This window comes from Taudactylus pleione, unplaced genomic scaffold (genome assembly GCF_031769625.1).
Source record: "Taudactylus pleione unplaced genomic scaffold, aTauple2 ptg000016l, whole genome shotgun sequence".
NCBI classification, from domain to species: domain Eukaryota; kingdom Metazoa; phylum Chordata; class Amphibia; order Anura; family Myobatrachidae; genus Taudactylus; species Taudactylus pleione.
In genome coordinates, this window is record NW_028284418.1 from 11,203,055 (window position 1) to 11,222,516 (window position 19,462).

The following is a 19,462-nucleotide window of genomic DNA, read 5'->3' on the forward strand; positions in this document are numbered from 1 at the left end:
CGATGTTGGTAGAATGTAATACCCACACTTGAAGGGAGTCCCCAAGGGTTGGATTGGGATGGAAAATCAGTCCAGGGAATTTCTGGAAGCAGCCCTTATGTGGGCGGGTCTATTGAGGAGGCGGGGTCTGTGGATACTCCCTCCTCTTAGGGCCTGGAGGGGCTTTTGCAAGCCACTGAGGGGAGCAGGGTTGGCAACAGAAATCTTGGTGAATGATGCACTCTTTTTGGGGACCCCCATCCCTCTGAACTAGGTACAAGCCAGTCAGTTTGTAAGTCTATTTTCTTACCTATATTGTGGTTTCGCTGCAACGGGGAAACTCTAAAGAATTTGGGCCTCTCAGGTCTTTAGCCGGTATTCACTATTCATGTAGATCACACTGTCTGGAAGATGCCTGTTTACGTAGAAATATAACCAATATCATCATCATAACAAGATAATGTACAGTAACAGAAGTTTTAGTGCAGAGCAAAATATGAATTTCCCTGATCAAACAATTTGTGTCTTTCCAGGCCCCAGTGTTACTATAGACCCCCTTATGTCTCTCCATCCTCAGGCACCATGTGGTTCTCCAGGCTCTCTGTGTCTCTCCATCTCCAGGCCTCCATGTCTCTTTCCAGGACCCCATATGTCTCTCAGGACCCCCTGCGCCTCTCCATACCCAGGCCCACCTGTAGCTCTCAGCCTCATTCCCCCAGCCCCAGTGTGCCCTAGCCCCAGTGTGTGTCTCAGCCGAGGTTTGTCAGCCTAATTTTCCCCAGCCCCTATGTGTGTGTCAGCCTCATTTCCCCCAGCCCCAGTGTGCCCTAGCACCAGTGTGTGTCTCAACCATAGTGTTTCAGCCTCATTTCCCCCAGTGCTTATGTGTGTGTCTCAGTCTCATTCCTCCCAGCCCCAGTGTGTGTGTCAGCCCCAGTGTGTCCCAGCTCGTGTGTCTCAGCCCCAGTGTGTGTGTCAGCCCCAGTGTGTCCCAGCTCCAGTGTGTCTCAGCCCCAGTGTGTCCCAGCCTCAGTGTGTCCCAGCCCCAGTGTGTCCCAGCCCCAGTGTGTCCCTGCCCCAGTGTGCATCAGCCCCAGTGTGTCAGCCGCAGTGTGTCCCAGCCCCAGTGTGCCCCAGGCCTAGTGTGTCCCAGGCAAAGTGTGTCAGCCCCAGTGTGTCCCAGCCTCAGTGTGTCTCAGCTCCAGTGTCCCAGCCCCAGTGTGTCCCAGCCCCAGTGCGTCCCAGCCCAAGTGTATCCCAGTCCCAGTGTGTCCCAGTCTCAGTGTGTCCAAGCCCCAGTGTGTCCCAGCCCCAATGAGTCCCAGTCCCAGTGTGTCCCATCCTCAGTGTGTCCCATCCTCAGTGTGTCCCAGCTTCAGTGGGTCTCAGCCCCAGTGCGTCCCAGCCTCAGTGCGTCCCAGCCTCATGCGTCCCAGCCCCAGTGCGTCCCAGCCCCAGTGCGTCCCAGCCCCAGTGCGTCCCAGCCCCAGTGCGTCCCAGCCTCAGTGCGTCCCAGCCCCAGTGCGTCCCAGCCCCAGTGCGTCCAAGCCCCAGTGTGTCCCAGCCCCAATGAGTCCCAGTCCCAGTGTGTCCCATCCTCAGTGTGCCCCAGCCCCAGTGTGTCCCATTCTCAGTGTGTCCCAGCTTCAGTGTGCCCCAGCCTCAGTGTGTCTCAGCCCCAGTGTGTCCCAGCCCCAATGAGCCCCAGCCCCAGTGTGTCCCAGCCTCAGTGTGTCCCAGCTTCAGTGTGCCCCAGCCTCAGTGTGTCTCAGCCCCAGTGTGTCCCAGCCTCAGTGTGTCCCAGCCTCAGTGTGTCCCAGCCCCAGTGTGTCCCAGCCTCAGTGTGTCCCAGCCCCAGTGTGTCCCAGCCCCAGTGTGTCCCAGCCCCAGTGTGTCCCAGCCTCAGTGTGTCCTAGCCTCAGTGTGTCTCAGCCCCAGTGTGTCCCAGCCTCAGTGTGTCCCAGCCTCAGTGTGTCCCAGCCTCAGTGTGTCCCAGCCCCAGTGTGTCCCAGCCCCAGTGTGTCCCAGCCTCAGTGTGTCCCAGCCTCAGTGTGTCCCAGCCCCAGTGTGTCCCAGCCTCAGTGTGTCCCAGCCCCAGTGTGCTCTTGCCCCAGTGTGTGTCTCAGCCTCAGTGTGCCCTTGCCCTAGTGTGTCTCAGCTGCAGTGTGTCAGTCTAATTTCCCCCAGCCCCTATGTGTGTGTCTCAGCCTCATTTCCCCAGCCCCAGTGTGTGTCTCAGCCCCAGTGTGCCCTAGCCCCAGTGTGTGTCTCAGCTGTAGTGTGACAGCCTCATTTCCCCAAGCGCCTATGTGTGTGTCTCAGTCCCATTCCCCCCAGCCCCAGTGTGTGTCAGCCCCAGTGTGCCCCAGCCTCAGTGTGTCTCAGCTTCAATGTCCCAGCAGTGTGTCCCAGCCCCAGTGTATCCCAGTCCCAGTGTGTCCCAGCCTCAGTGTGTCCAAGCCCCAGTGTCCCAGCCCCAATGAGTCCCAGTCCCAGTGTGTCCCATCCTCAGTGTGTCCCAGCTTCAGTGTGCCCCATCCCCAGTGTGTCCCAGCCTCAGTGTGTCCCAGCCTCAGTGTGCCCCAGCCTCAGTGTGTCTCAGCCCCAGTGTGTCAGCCCCAGTGCGACCCAGCCTCAGTGCGTCCCAGGCCCCAGTGTGTCCCAGCCCCAGTGCATCCCAGCCCAAGTGTGTCCCAGTCCCAGTGTGTCCCAGCTTCAGTGTGTCCAAGCCCCAGTGTGTCCCAGCCCCAATGAGTCCCAGTCCCAGTGTGACCCATCCTCAGTGTGTCCCAGCTTCAGTGTGCCCCAGCCCCAGTGTATCCCAGCCTCAGTGTGCCCCAGCTTCAGTGTGCCCCAGCCCCTGTGTGTTCCAGCTTCAGTGTGTCCCAGCTTCAGTGTGCCCCAGCCTCAGTGTGTCTCAGCCCCAGTGTGTCAGCCCCAGTGTGTCCCAGCCTCAGTGTGTATCTCAGCCCCAGTGTGCCCTAGCACCAGTGTGTGTCTCAGCCATAGTGTGTCAGCCTCATTTCCCCAAGCGCCTATGTGTGTGTCTCAGTCCCATTCCCCCCAGCCCCAGTGTGTGTCAGCCCTAGTGTGCCCCAGCTCGTGTGTCCCAGCCCCAGTGTGTCTCAGCCCAGTGTGTGTGTCAGCCACAGTGTGTCCCAGCTCCAGTGTGTCTCAGCCCCAGTGTGTCCCAGCCGCAGTGTGTCCCAGCCCCAGTGTGTCCCAGCCCCAGTGTGTCCCAGCCTCAGTGTGTGTCAGCCCCACTGTGTCAGCCCCAGTGTTTCAGCCCCAGTGTGTCCCAGCCCCAGTGTGCCCCAGGCCCAGCGTGTCCCAGGCCCAGTGTGTCAGCCCCAGTGTGTCCCAGCCTCAGTGTGTCTCAGCTCCAGTGTCCCAGCCCAAGTGTATCCCAGTCCCAGTGTTTCCCAGCCTCAGTGTGTCCCAGCCCCAGTGTGTCCCAGCCCCAATGAGTCCCAGTCCCAGTGTGTCCCATCCTCAGTGTGTCCCATCCCCAGTGTGTCCCAGCCTCAGTGTGTCCCAGCTTCAGTGTGTCTCAGCCCCAGTGTGTCAGCCCCAGTGTGTCCCAGCCTCAGTGTGTCCCTGCCCCAGTGCGTCCCAGCCCCAGTGCGTCCCAGCCCAAGTGTGTCCCAGTCCCAGTGTATCCCAGTCCCAGTGTGTCCCTGCCTCAGTGTGTCCCAGCCCCAATGAGTCCCAGTCCCAGTGTGTCCCATCCTCAGTGTGTCCCAGCTTCAGTGTGTCTCAGCCCCAGTGTGTCCCAGCCTCAGTGTGTCGCAGCCCCAGTGTGTCCCAGCCCCAGTGTGTCCCAGCCTCAGTGTGTGTCAGCCCCATTGAGTCCCAGTCCCAGTGTGTCCCATCCTCAGTGTGTCCCAGCTTCAGTGTGTCTCAGCCCCAGTGTGTCCCAGCCTCAGTGTGTCGCAGCCCCAGTGTGTCCCAGCCCCAGTGTGTCCCAGCCTCAGTGTGTGTCAGCCCCTGTGTCAGCCCCAGTGTGTCAGCCCTAGTGTGTCCCAGCCCCAGTGTGCCCCAGGCCCAGTGTGTCCCAGGCCCAGTGTGTCAGCCCCTGTGTGTCCCAGCCTCAGTGTGTCTCAGCTCCAGTGTCCCAGCCCCAGTGTGTCCCAGCCCCAGTGCGTCCCAGCCCAAGTGTGTCCCAGTCCCAGTATGCCCCAGCCTCAGTGTGTCCCAGCCCCAGTGTGTCTCAGCTCCAGTGTTCCAGCCCCAATGTGTCCCAGCCCAAGTGTGTCCCAGTCCCAGTGTGTCCCAGCCTCAGTGTGTCCCAGCCCCAGTGAGTCCCAGTCCGTCCCATCCTCTGTGTGTCCCAGCTTCAGTGTGCCCCAGCCCCAGTGTGTCCCAGCCCCAATGAGTCCCAGTCCCAATGTGTCCCATCCTGTGTGTCCCAGCTTCAGTGTGCCCCAGCCCCAGTGTGTCTCAGTCTCATTGCCCCCAACTGATGTGTGTCTCAGCAGCCCCTGTGTGCCCCAGCCTGTGTGTTAGGCTCATTCCCAACAGTATTCTCTTAACCTTGCCCCCCCCCATTCCCCTCATGCAGCAACCGCTGCCACTTACTTACAGACAGCTCCTCTGTCTGTTGACAGCTTGACTCGGTCGTGCGGCGTCACTGTGCTGCTGTGCAGGCTGCTGCTTGGAGGTGGGGAGCCGGGCCGCAGAAGGGCTGAACGGAGGCGGAGCCATCAGCAGTGACTGACAGGCTCCGCAAAGGCTTGTGGGAGGAGTTACTGCGGCTGTGCAGCAGCTCCCACGTCAACCTTTTTCCCCCCCCCATCAGCTCTGCAGCATTTGCGCATGCGCTGCAGAACTATAGTGCTGCCTGATCGAAGCTGCAGCAGCGGGGGTGGGCAAGTGCTGGCTGGCCGCCGGCCACTGAGGTGACCGGCCCAGCGGGAACCAGCCCGGTTTACCGGTGGCCCAATCCGCCCCTGGGAGTCCCGTACCTCAGTGGGATAACACATCCATATGCCGTCAGTCTCTGTAGCCGTGTGGGTCCCCAAATTAATAGATCAATAGACGGCTTGGTGCTGGTAATCGGTGAATGCTGAGGGTACAAGTCCAAAAAACAAGGAGAGCGGGTATTACATTCTACCAACGCCGCCTGAGGCTGCTGATGAGAAGTGACCCATTATATAGAGCGAAAACAAGCCCGCTTACTGGCAAAAACAATCTATCTACTTTTTGCCCTTTGATTTCAGAATTTCTGTTCTGTACCTAATATAGCTTTTAAGGACAAGCCACTCCTCATGGGTCAGTGGTGTCTTTTTGCCCTAGCCAGTCATAGAGACATATTTATAACACAGGGAAAATACTAGGCTTATTTTCATCAATTCATCAAAGGGGTTTACATGAAAAATGCAGCTACTGTTATTGTTAGAAAGGGTAAATTGGCAGAGACTGCTAGTATAGTACAGGAACAGTTGGCAATGCCCTTTGGCACTACACACTATACATATAAAAGCCACTAATCTCCTGAATACAATCCCAGAGGAGGCTGAAAATACATTTCTTCATGTGCTCCTCACTCTCAGTGCAGCATAATGGAAGATGCTCATTGTACAGGAAATGACTACTGAAAAACAAAGTGATGGCAATATTATTATTATTATTATTATTATTATCATTTATTTATATGGCGCCACAAGTGTTCCGCGGCGCCTTACACAGTACATAAACAAATAGGTAACCAGTGACTTACAGTACATTACAATACAATACAGGACAAGGACAAGGATAATATAACACCCATATAAGCAACAGAGCATAAGCAACCAAGTGTTAGTTGCCCTATTGGGGAGTAAGAAGTAGATGAAAGTAAAGTAAGGAGAAGCACAAGAGGGTAGAGGGCCCTGCTCGAATTTGACACACTTTGTACCCCTTGTCTACAGCCAGTTTTAACTCAACGGTGCACGCATTGAATTGTACCATCTCTTGGATAGGTTACAGGAACGATGCCTCTACCATGATACAGACTCTGTGATTTTTGTCAGCAGACCCGGTGATTGGAACCCTCCACTGGGTGATTATCTAGGGGAGTTGACTAGTGAGCTGCCTCCGGGGGCCCATATAACTGAATTTGTCTCATCAGGTCCAAAATCATATGGTTATAGATTAAACAATGGGAAGACCAGTTTAAAAGTTAAAGGTATAACCCTCAATTTTGATAATGCGAAACAAGTTAACTTTGACAGCATGAAGGAACTGGTCTTAGATTATCCAGTAAACCCCGAAGGAGATGCTCAGAAAAAAATTGTGCTCCGCCAATCCGGTATAGTTCGGTTTAAAAAGTACTGGCAGATTGAAACGCGAACACGGCAGAAAACGCAAAAGTGCGTTTACACTAAACGGAGATTTACAGATAACTACACAACACATCCGTTTGGGTATTAAGATGGATACCCGTTTGCAACACCCATTCTCGTGTATTTTAGCAGGCCCCTCCAATTCAGGGAAAAGTTACTTTGTGAAAATGCTGCTGCATAATGCTGCGACACATCTATCCCATCTGCCTGATAACATTGTTTGGTTTTACGGCTGCTGGCAGCCTATGTATGATCAGCTTCTGCGCAATTTCCCAGGCATGCGTTTTATAGAAGGGCTGCCTGAGACTTTTTACGATGACCAACATTTTCCTCCCGACCAAATTAATTTAGCTGTGGTTGATGATCTGATGGAGTCGGCTAGTAATAATTCAGAGATTGAGAAAGCCTTCACAAAGTATGTACACCATAGAAATCTCAGCATCATGTACTTAGTACAAAATGTATTTTGCCAGGGTAAAAAGAGCAGGACAATACATTTAAACACAAAATATATGGTCCTTTTTAAAAACCCTAGGGATAAATTACAGGTAACAACATTGGCTAGACAGATGTATCCGGGTAAAACTAAATATTTTCTAGAAGCTTTTGAAAATGCTACGGGCATACCATACGGCTATTTACTGGTTGATCTAAGAACCAACACCCCTGACGAGTACCGTTTACGAAGTTGTTTATTTCCACCAGATGTACCGATTGCCTATGTCATTAAAAAGTGTGGTTCTAAAAAGCTATAAATGAACAGTTTTTAGTCATTTGTCATAGTTCTACCATCTGTGAACATGCCAGCACGGTTACGTCGTAATTGGGCGCTTTTAAAAACATTAATAAAGGCGCCACCACTGCAAAGAAATGCTATTTTATCAACGGCTTCAAACGATTTGGTGACAGCCATTTGTGAGACTGCCCTCAATACGCTTAAAGGTAAAATACCATTGTCACAGCGACAGAAATGCGGCATTGGTAAAAAGAAACGACTGGTGAAGCAGTCAGGCGGATTTATTGGCTAATGGCTTGGCTTCGCTATACTGTTAATAACTGGACTTCTGACTAATCGGTGATGGAATACGCCGAGAAAATGTATCTGGTGCCTCAGCAACATATAGAGCGATTACGCAACAAACTGGGAAACGATTATATACGTAAAACAGCAACACACGGCTTAGATATAGAGATCGTAAACATACTAAACAATAATGATTTATCGGAATATGACAAGGCAAAACGCTACACCGCAGCTCTGCAGAAATATCTGGTGTTGAGTAAGCAGTCTGATAGAGAATTGTCAACTTTAACTCTTTTAACGCCAAACGCAAAAGCTGATGATGAAACAACTAAAGAAGAGCCGCATGTTGATGGCGATGATATTTATCGTGAAATTTTGGATGGCGTCAATGCGCGGTATAGGAAAAACAGTGAAATACTTTTGAGTAAAATTATGCGCTTTAAACACATCACAAACTGGAATGCTAAAGGCGAGTTTCTGTATAAAGGGCAAGTTGTACCGGGGTCCAACATATTGGATTTAATAAGAAACATTACGCAGAGTCATTGCGTTTCAAGCAGCAAGATGCCGAATGGCTGGCCTGTATTCATGCGCGCCATGTCTGAATTGAATGTCCCGTCCACTGTGGTTGGTAATGTGGCAAATAGACTGTACCTAGATCGTTTAAAAGCAGAGACGACCGATACTGCTGTTGGTATTGTAACACCATCTGCTCAGCTACAACCCCTTAAAAAGAGACTTATAAATGTTTTAAGTTCACCCGGCCTAACAACACCCCATGGCTACTTGCTGCCTAGAAAAAGATCTGTAGGCCTGTCTCAAGAAACCCCCTGGTTGACTCTATAACATTTTGCCTGTTTTATGTGTTTATACATTACAATTTGTGTGTTTATTTTGTAGCCTGTTTGATTTGTATTATGACGCTGAATTGTAAAGAAATGTCGTGTTATATTTCTGCATCGGCCATGTATCTGAAATATACTTTTTATCTTACAATAAAACATGACTATGGTTTAGAAAGATGTGTTTTGTGATTGTGTGTTTCTTACCACTGCACTGATTAGAATCAAAAATAAAAAACAGCATAAAGTTTAAAAACACTGATGTTTATTTTAAAATCATCATAATTATGATGCATTGTACATAAAATACGTCAAGCACATCGGTTATTACAACAAGTTACACATTTCTGTATATATTTATCCGTATAATGACTCAAACAATGACTTCTTGGCATGCGGCTTACAAAGTTTGAAACTAAACGATCATTACGTTTTGTATTATTACTAAAACGGGCCAGGAATTCCTCATATTTGTAGTTTTTACACATAAAAAATATAAAGTAAATACAATGTTGGCCACAGACATCGCTTGAAAAATCTTGCAACTGACGATTTTGGTGGAAAATACTTTTTTAATTAAAATGTATAAAATGTAATATAGTCTTTGGGAAAATGCTGCTGTCAGGGGAGAGGCCGTAAGAATCCAAAAAATAACAAACGCCCTGCTCATTAAAATAAACAGCCAGCCAGTGTTCCCCAGGTTGTCCGCTAGTATGGGTGTTGATTACAAATGCACTCGGGTAGTGTGTCAGTTTACCATCAGGCAGCATATCACAGGGGTAGGTTCCTTTAAAAACAGACCGTGTGGTCGGTGCATTGTACAGAATGAAATTTATCTGTAGTGTGTTCATTTTTTCATCGGGGTATTGACTATTAATAAAATATGTGAAAAATATTAAAATTGGTTATTTCACTTATAGGTAATCATACAGCACATCGCGCCTTTGATTCATTTCGATGATATTATCAAATAGCGCGTAAATGATCACATTGACCGTCCAGTCCAGCGCCTCTGCAAATCGGAATTCGGCGCGTAGATTGCCTGTTCTTATCAGCGAAAGATGTTCCCCGCACTCCTGCTCTGGCGACAGATCAAAAGCAAAAAGCGTGTAGCCGTTGAGGTACTCCTTGCGGTCAATCAGTATACCGGCATCTGATTTCTGTTTATTTGTGATCTGTATGAGCGCCATGTACTCGCGCACCGCATTACCGTGTTCAAAGACAGGTTGAAATGGCTTGGCAGGGTGGGGTGTCCCGTCCAGATAAATGGAGGCAAAGTTCACGTTTTTATGTTCAAAACATAGCGGGTTCCGATCAATGGCACCTGAAAATGCTTCGTTGTCCACAAATCCTGCTATGACAGTTTTCGGCACCTGGCCTAAAAATAGATTTTCTAAATTAAACACTCTACTGCCTGCAGGGGCGCTGTAGATTTTCATTCCGACACGGTCAATGGCGTATTTTGCGTTGCCATTTAGCAGGGCCTGCGCATGCCCAATCCGCACTGCTGGTGAGACCTGTACTCTTTTCACAAATAGAGATGCTGCGATGATCTGTATTTTAAGGGGTTCAACTTCCGCTGACATTAAGCAGAATGAATCTTTGTTTCTGGTGAGTTTAATCTTCAAATCAACGGCATTTAAAATTAGTTTATGCTGGTGAAAAAGGTTGCAGTGCAGGGGTCCAAGTAATTCAACTGATCGGCTCTGCGCTGTTGCTCTTGCGCGCTTTCTAAATCCAATATTTGCGCCATCCAGCGCACGTGTGTTATGTTCTCCGGCCTCATCTTTGTAAAATAATCCAGTGGTGTGCTTTGTTGACAATGCCTCAGAGCTATAATTCAATATAGTCTCAATGTACACCCGATAGGCGTAAAGATTATTGGATTGTGAAATGAGCCTGTCGGCCAATGTAACATCCACTTGGCTGAATAATGTCGCTATGGGGTAGTTAATAAGGGCGGCCCGTGCTCCTTGTGGTATCGGTGTGTTATCGGCACGTACGATCTTACATGTGACGTACAGCAGAGTGTTGTTCAGATCGTAATAGTGTTCACCGCTGGCTGCTATATAAAATTCAAGTGGCGCTGTGTCGGATAACGCCGCTAAAGGTTGAACTTCGACATATAGACTTTTCTCCACGCTAGTTTGCGTCGGGGGTACGTCGAAAAGATCCAGTTCTGATTTTGCGCATTCAACTGACTCTGCGTGTATGAAAGACATTATTAAAAAATATCACCAACCCCTCGCGTCGCTTTTCTCTTCTTATTTAAGTTGCGATGTCTCCGTTTTTTGTTTAAAAGGGGCATACACCACGATGGAAGTGTTGTCGTCCGCTTCCGTTTTCTTTTAGCTGCTCCTTTCCTTGTATATATTAACCCCGAACCATCTTGTTTTGCTTGATTCGCATCGTGTATTTTATTCACAACGGCCGTTGTGGCATGTCCGATAACATCTTTTGCGATATTACGTGCAGCGGTCTTTAAGTGTGGTTTATCCAACTCTAGACGTTTTCGGAAAAGAGGCACCGCTTTTCTGAAAAGGCTTCGAAAAATGCAGCCTAATCCGCGGCCGTACATGTACACGCTGCCGTGAAAAACGGGTAAACCATTACCGGCTTGCGCTTTATAATATGGGCGTAGAGTGTTGGATCACCATAATTTTTAATAGCGACCATTCTGTTAGTTAATAAAAATCGTTTTTGCGACGTCTAAAGTGTAGTTTCACGATCGCCTTCCCAAACTTTAATGCGATGTTCTCATTCTGGTCGTTCTTTATCTCTATGGCTATAGTGTTAAAATGTGCTTTGCACAGAGGTAAATAATCTGGCTTCTCATATCGAATTGTGACCATATCGTTGTTACGCCCCTTAATTTCAACCGTGCGTAGCAATGGGACATAACTATCACAGACCCTCTGGTGTTCGATAATGTCTGTGTACACGTACAACGTATATTGTCCTCCGTTGATGTCAGCGCATGGCTTTAAAAACTTAGTTTTAGGTTGTAAACCCAGTATTCTTGTCAGCTTAGCGCCTGCTGTGATCTGGTACAAGGGCTTATTGTCGAAGGATACGCTGCGTTCAAGCGGATCATACCATAGTTTTAACCCTCCCTCCAGTTTATGTCGCGCAATTTCTGCATTGACTACCACAAGTAGCACCTCGATTGTTTCATAAAAACCGGGTTTAATGCACACCCTCGTGTTATCCAAGCTCTGGCTATCCCACTTTGGTATTTGCAACACACAATCGTGTATATCCAAAGTATTCCAGGTGTGGGGGTATTGTATTTCTATAAGAGCTACCTCCCATTCGCCGTTTAAGTGTATCGGTTTTGCAAGTTTTGTTGTATAGTTAGAAATCTTATTTTGTGGGAATGTGTCCGCCGAGGCATTGCTGGGTAAGGATATGTAGAACGATCTGTCACCCATCTCTCCTTGTTTAGCAGATGTTGTGTTTTATATATCCTTTATCTCCGATGCAGCGACCCAGCTGTTAAATTTTGCAGGGTATCCTCGCCACTTGACCAACGCGTATTTCCGTCCTCTGACCGTCTTATTTTTTAAAATCTTTTCCACTTTGTAAGTTCTATTATAGTTTTTTGGTATGGTTTGAAATTCTTCGGGGTAAAAACTACCCATTATAGTTTCGCCGTACAGATCCGTCAACGTATAAAGCGGCTTAAGACCTTTAGTGTTCACTCTGTGTATTACAAATATTTCCTCAGAATAATTCTGTTCGTAGCCTTTCTGAAATATATCCTTATATTTGGAGATGCGTACGTGCTCACCGACGGCTAAACGCGGCGGGGATTTACAGGCTTTAAAGTAATCACCGTACGTGGTCTTGAAAATTCTCAAGACGTTAGAGGGGTTCACTTCACACGGCGTACACTTAATTGTTCTGTGGTATGTATTATTATAGCTGGTTATGAAGTCCTGTAATACATCTATATATCTGTATGTATTCAGAGCTGTGAAATAACGCCACATCCGTGTTTTTAAAGTCCTATTAAAGCACTCTATAACCAATGCTTTGACATCGTTATTGGTAGTAAAATGATGTACACCATATTTTTCTAACAGCTTTTTTAGGATTTTGTTTAGAAACTCTTTACCACGATCAGTTTGCAGCTTCTTTGGTATGTAATCCTGATGGAATATTTTTTCAAATGCATTAGCGACCGCTGTAGCATTCTTATTCATTAGGCTTACCGCCCACGCTCTCTTACTGAAAATATCGATAATGGTTAGTATGTACTTAAAACCATTGTTGTACCTCGCGAGATCTATGAGCGAGACCAAGTCGCATTGCCATTGCTGGTTTATATCCGATACGCAGATCATGTTCCTTCTATAGTTTTTCCTGGCCGGCTTATGTAAAGTATAAGCATCTTGACCACGCAGCCATTTTTTAATATCGGTTCTTTTAAACCTGCCTTTATTTGCAGCATAAAATTTATCAATGCCGCTATAACTCCCTGGATTTAATACCGTGTAATACGCTTTTTTCATCCGCATTTTCCCAGCTAGCCGCGTGGTGTCACACGTCGGCATATTTGATTGTAGACATAATCGGCTTATTACTCTTATAAGGGTTAATAATATTCATTATACGCCGCAATTAATTACGAATTACCCATTTTATATAAATGCTATATTAATTTGATAGCCCATTATTATCAACAGCATATAAAATTTATATACAGTTAATATTAATAGGATATAAAATTTATATGACATTTTTTATAAAAAGATATTAAATTTATATGACATTTTATATAAAAAAGATATAAAATTTATATACTGGATATAAAATTTATATGACATTTTATATAAAAAAGGGGCGTAAAACAGGGCGTGTCATGAGGAGTAATATGGGCGGGATTAGGGCCGGATTAGGGCCGGGTTAGGATGGAGAGTGGGTGTGGTGTGGGAGGAGAGTGGGCATGGTGTGGGAGGAGAGTGGGCGGGGCACCTGTCACTTTTGCGTTTGACAGAAAAGTGTGCTCTATACTACTCTGATTCTTCTTTCTGATATTTCCTTTTTGGTACAAGGAGGGACTCTCTAGAATATCCCAAAGTTTATTTAATGGCTTGTTTGATCACTCTTCCACTGTAGCCTCTCTGTTTTAGCCTATCACAGACCTGTTGACTTCGATGTTCATAGGTGTCTTGTTTAGAACAATTTAATTTAGTATGCAATAGTTCACCCTTAGGGATGGCTCTAATTGTGGCAGGCAGATGTGCACTACTACTATGGAGCACACTATTTGTGGCTGAGTCTTTTTTAAAGATATCCGTAGATATTACTCCATCTTCTCCTACCATGATGGTGAGATCCAAGAAGTTGATCTTTATTCGGCTCATATCCAATGAAACTTTTAAATTCAAGTTGTTGGTATTTAATATTCTGATAAATTCCTCACATTGGCATTGTTCACCATTCCATAATAGAAAAATATCATCTATGTACCTTAGGTACAATAAGATATGTTGTGTGTAAATTTCATGGGATTCATTGAATAGGATCTCCTTCTCCCACCACCCCAGGTAGAGGTTGGCATATGTCAGGGCAAAAGCAGTACCCATTGCCGTCCCTCTTACCTGGAGGTAGAACTGTTCGTTACAGATGAAGTCATTTTTCTTCAATATGAAGTCTAGTAGTATAATCAAAATTCATTGAATTCACTATGAGCCTCCATATCAAGGAAATATTTGGCTGCTTTTATGCCCTCTTCATGTTTGATGCTAGTGTATAGGCTTTCCATGTCACATGTTACCAGCCATGTTCCTGGGCTTACTACTAGACTTTGCAACTTAATAAGTACATCCATCGTGTCTCTAGTGTAAGAGGGTAATGATACCACATGTTTACGTAGATATTGATCCACGTATATACTTGCTTTTTCCATTACACTATTGACACCGGACACGATGGGTCTACCTGGTGGAACTTTGTCATCCATATGTACTTTAAGGAGTAAATATAATGTCAGAATTTTCGGTGTTTCCACTTTGAGGAATTCTGCATCTTTCTTATTAATGATTCCACCCCTAAAAGCTCTGGAATAAGACTGTTGTATTGATTTGTGAAATTTTCAGTAGGATAAAATATTTATTATTTATAACATCCTGGTTCGTTAAGTTGTTTATTCAGGTCTGTAACATACATATCCATAGCCATAGGACTACATTTCCCCCTTTATATGAGGATTTGGTAATGACATCATGCCATCCTGCCATTTCTTGTATGGTCCTCCTCTTCCCTTTTGAAATATTGTCATTCACTATATGTTGTTGATCAATTTTCTGAAACAGATGGTCTAAATCCTTTGAGACAAGATCCTGATATATTTTGACTACAAGGCAAATTTGAAAATCAGGACAGAAAGTTGATTTTTTCTGGAATTTACTTTGGTCAAATGGTTGCGGATTGTGACAACATGAGGGGTTGATTTCTTGCTCTAGTTCTTCTAACATTTCAACAAAAGGTAGGTCCTCCGGTGTTAGATTGTTTACATTGGATGTCAAGGACGTTATAGCTTCATCTCTCTTTGTAGCTTGAATCGCAAAAAAATTTTTTTTAAGTATTTTTCTAGTGAACAAATGCTGGTCTTTTCTGATGTAAATCTGTTCATTTTGTGTTTGGGTGTAACGATACAGACTTTGAACCTCTATACACTCCTGCCTATACCTTCTAATATCCTGCCTATATCCTATAGGTTGATGCTATTTGTGTACGCAGTCATACATTAAATAAAGACTTTAGACCTTGAACCTGTGTTTCCAAAGCACAAAGTATTATTCAAGTAAAAGTACAGTCAGTTACATGCTATGATCTAAGTACAATTTAGCGCAAAGAAATTATACAGACCCAAGTACAGTTATACACAGTTATACATATGCATGCACTCTGGACCAGATCCTGGCATCAGCAAGAAACCTCCGTCAATCAGAATTCAGCAAGAAAACTCCCGACTGGGGTCACTACACACACATTTATGCCCTCACAGAAACAGAAAACATAAACGAGAGGCTTGTCGCTGATGCCATTGGTTCCCAAGGGGGATGCTTCTGTTACAGAGCATTTAACAGGTTGATTCAAATAGATACAGTCCAGCCTCCGACAGCTGGTTGCCTCTGTTTCCCGCCTCATGCAAATCTAAACAGCCATATAATGTACATTTCGGTGCTTTAAGTCTCTGCAGTCCATAAGTTGCGAATGCATGTTGCGATCTTCCCACCGATGATACCGGGAAGCTGTGGAGAGGGTGCAGATCAGTATAATACCAAGCACGGCATACTTAACATGTATTGAACCTGAGCTACTAAATAACCTTTATTTGACAGCAATTATAATAAATGAGCAAACTTGAATCTTATACTTTAAAGCTTATGGAACCTTGTATGTAAATATGTAATGTGTAAGTATGTGGGGTTTGATAGAAAGACGCTAGTTAACTTGGGGCAGATGCGTGCGCATGAGGCTAATAAACAGCATTTTTATACAGGATCTTATGCATTCGCTAATGTGCGACTAGTTAACAGCACAATTGTGCGTATTTATGTGTGTATGAGAAATGGTGTAAGATGTAATCGCATGATGCTAATAGTAACATCGCCATATGTACTTAAGTGTGAGTTTAGCTAAAATGGCGCTGGGCAGCCATTCGCAAAATGGCGTCTTGCGATCTCATTTTCAAGATGTCGCAAGATGGTGTCGTTACAATCTAATTTTAAGCTGATCTTATCTCCTCCAATTATCCAGCTTCGACAGTCCACCCTTTGATAGCGAACAACATGCTATCACAATCTGATTTTAAAAATTAATTTATGTTTACATTTATATATTATTTAATGTTATTTTGGGATGACACAAGGTGGTTCTTAATCCATCAATAATGTGTCTCTGAATGGGGACATAAAACTACTATTATACGCACACCGCAGATCTTGGAAGATCATGGGGGTGATGTGGGGATGCATCAATCCTATAAAGCCAGTCTTGAAGGGAGATTGAGACTACATTATCTGAGGTGTTTCAAAAGTAACATTTCAATAATACATTCTATGCACATCTAAATATAATACATTAGATGATGGTATTTCCTAGTTCAGGGTTGTAATGTAGTTCTATATTTACCAGTGGATCCAGTGCAACTAAAACTTGGAAGCCAGTTGTCTCACTAATTAACTGAGTGGCTTTATGCACATCACCAGGTATCATATTTCGTTTGCCTCTGTGTTCATACTGCGTGTGAAGATATGGTGATGGTGTGTTTTTATGGATACCAAGCATTTCAACATGTGTGAGGGTCATAACTTCTGGGACTACTCTTCCCAGGTAACACAAACCTTCGGAACTCGGGGAGAGCCACTTATGTGCCTTTCTTCCACATATAAAATACACATTATCAGGGAGAACATAAGGTATAGTATGCATCATTATCATTAAACACATTTCCCTTGCAAACAATCCTATCTCAGGGTCTTCCATCTGGTACATGCAAGTCTCTGGTTGTATTATTTTAGCACAATAGCCATCTGGAACCTTACCAATAGTTTCTTTGGTGGAACTTAATGTATACCGGTACATAAAATGTCTCCCAGTAGATTTAATTGAGCATAACAGATCATGGTTTATGGACTCATTATCAGCTCTTTGTGAGAAGGTCATCATCTGATTATTCCCCGTCACTTCCCAACTCCCGGGTTTATTGGGGTTGGTTATGTTTAAACACAAAAGTGATCTATCTACTTGGAATTGGTGGAGTTTGAAATGAGGTGGTTTGGTTGAGAGGAATTTTCCATCTAATGTTTTCCCTTTTTGCAATTCTAAAATTTCTGTGATATTCAGCAGAAATGGCACCAACCCTACGTTATGCTGTCCCTGTGGCACATGTGAACACACCCAGCAATCAGTTTGATTTAATATTTTGCCTACCATGCTATGATAATCCTCTAAAGGATACCCACCCCAGTATGGGTTATATTTAGGCTGGCACCGTTGAATACAGTTCTCATCAACTAGGGACCCACAAAGCTCACAAATACAGGAATCTTCAGACGATAAACCTCTACACCGTCCCCAGTATCCGTATTACAGCTTTCTTAACAATAACAGTACTAAGATTGGTCAGACACTCCCCTGATTGGCATTGCACTCCTCCTGACTCCACTCCATCAGCACTGCCATCAGCTCCCATTTCCTCAATTGGTTCCCCGTCACAGAAACCGGATATCCCCAAACCAACCAGAATGGTGAAAACTCTGGAAAAGAATATGAAAATGAACACAGCAGGCCAGTCCATTGTAACAACAAAGACCTGCAAATTTCTTTTAGTTCAGGTATCTCACTACGACCTTTTCAATCCTCCCGGAACAAGCTCGCGATAGACAGGTCCACGCTATCAGCCTTGTCTCCGACTTGTTTCTCCACCGGTTGATTGACCTTTTTGCAGTGAGTGGAATGGACCCAGGTATCTCTCTCAGTAAAGTTGGCTATTAATACCCATCAGCTTACACATATTTTGAAAAACATCACCTGTGAAATGAGTACCCTTGTCACTCTCGATGATTTTAGGGATACCGTACCTGTATACAAATTCCTGAACTATTTTCTTGGCAGTAAACGCAGCAGTATTAGTGGCTGCTGGGTAGGCCTCAACCCAGTTGGAAAATACGTCAGTGCACACTAATACATACTTAAGATTCCTGCAGGGTGGTAATTGGATGAAATCAATTTGTATTACCTGGAAAGGTCCATCAGTCGGTGGAATGTGGGATGGTTCGGTAGGGATCGCTTTCCCTATGTTCTTCCTCAAGCGAGTCAGACAGGAAATTGCTCTTTTCTGCTTGGGAAGAAAAACCTGGTGCACACCAGTATGCCCTCACCAATTTACACATACCTTGCTTTCCCAGATGAGTCAGACCGTGGGCTGCCTCAGCCAGACTGGGGTAATATGCTTTGGGGGCTACTGGCTTACCTTGTCCATCCCTCCAGAGCCCGGAGGACTCTTGCCCACATCCCTTGGACTTCCAGATGGACTTTTCCTGGATTGAACACAAATTTTGCATCTCATTAAATTTTGGCATGTCAATTGTTTGAAAAGACATAATTTGTTCAGTTGGAGAAAACATTTTTAACCCTGCTGCCCATTTTGCAGCTTCATCGGCTCTGTTGTTGCCCAGTGACACCGGATCATCCTCACATGTATGGGCTTTACATTTAATTACTGCCTGGGAGAAGATACTGGAGCTGTCTATGAAACCTTGGGGCAACCGTGTCCATGTATATTGTACACCTCTATGTGAATGAGAATAAATACTGACAGTCAGGGTGGAGACTCACAGAGAAGAAAGCAGAACAGAGGTCAATGACAGTGAAATGGGTTGCATTTGGTGGGATTTGCATAAGAATGACAGCTGGATTTGGCACTACGGGGGAATTTGCTCTCTACTACCTTATTAACACCTCTAAGGTCTTGTACTAGCCTATAACCCCTCCCACCACTCTTCTTCACCGGGAAGATGGGACTGTTGGCTACACTAGCTGTACAAACTAAAATTCCCTGTTGCAATAATCGCTCAATTATTGGAAAAACCCCTAATTCTACCTCCTGTTTTAGTGGGTACTGGGGGATTTTTGGAGCTTGCCTACCGCCTTTTAAATTTACCATTACGGGACTTATGTTTGCCATTAATCCAGTGTCCTGTCCATCCTTAGTCCAAAGGGAATCTGGAATTTGGGACAACATTTGATCTACCTGAGATGGATTTTCATTTAAACTGGTAGAGTGATACATTATCCTTTGGGGAGTGTCCAACATATCCCGCACCTCGTTCGCAACCCTCTCTGGGATATCTAGAAATATACCATCAGGGGTGCAGTATATGACACATCCCATCTTACATAACAGATCTCTACCCAGCAGGTTAGTAGGAGCTGCTGCAGCCAGAAGAAAAGAATGCCTGGTATGCAACGGCCCAATAGTAACCTCTGTGGACTTTGTTAAAGGATAATGTTGCACTTTAACTGTTACACCCATTGTTGGTACTGTCTCGTTGGTCACCTGTAAATTAACGGGAGATTTTATCACTGACCTGGTCGCCCCTGTGTCTACAAGAAAAGGATATTCAGTACCAGCTACATCAACCATCATGACCGGTTCTTCCCTAGTAGTTACCGTTGACCTGACTATCTGTAGACTACAGGTATGACCTGACCCCACATTAACGGCCACAATTGGAACTGGTGCCTGTTGGACATTTGCTGGCCTCTGTGCATATCCT

General features: G+C 45.6%; 1 protein-coding gene across 1 annotated transcript; it reads right to left on the reverse strand.

The window, feature by feature from the left end:
* Positions 1–9,082: 9,082 nt before the first annotated feature.
* Positions 9,083–14,650, reverse strand: LOC148540899 (uncharacterized protein F54H12.2-like). The gene is made up of 5 exons (XM_088474080.1): positions 14,584–14,650; positions 13,775–13,827; positions 11,959–12,013; positions 9,692–10,371; positions 9,083–9,541 (listed from the first exon to the last, which is right to left on the reverse strand). The coding sequence occupies exons 1-5, from the start codon at positions 14,648–14,650 to the stop codon at positions 9,083–9,085; spliced, it is 1,314 nt and encodes a 437-aa protein (XP_088330206.1).
* Between the last annotated feature and the right edge of the window lie 4,812 nt (positions 14,651–19,462).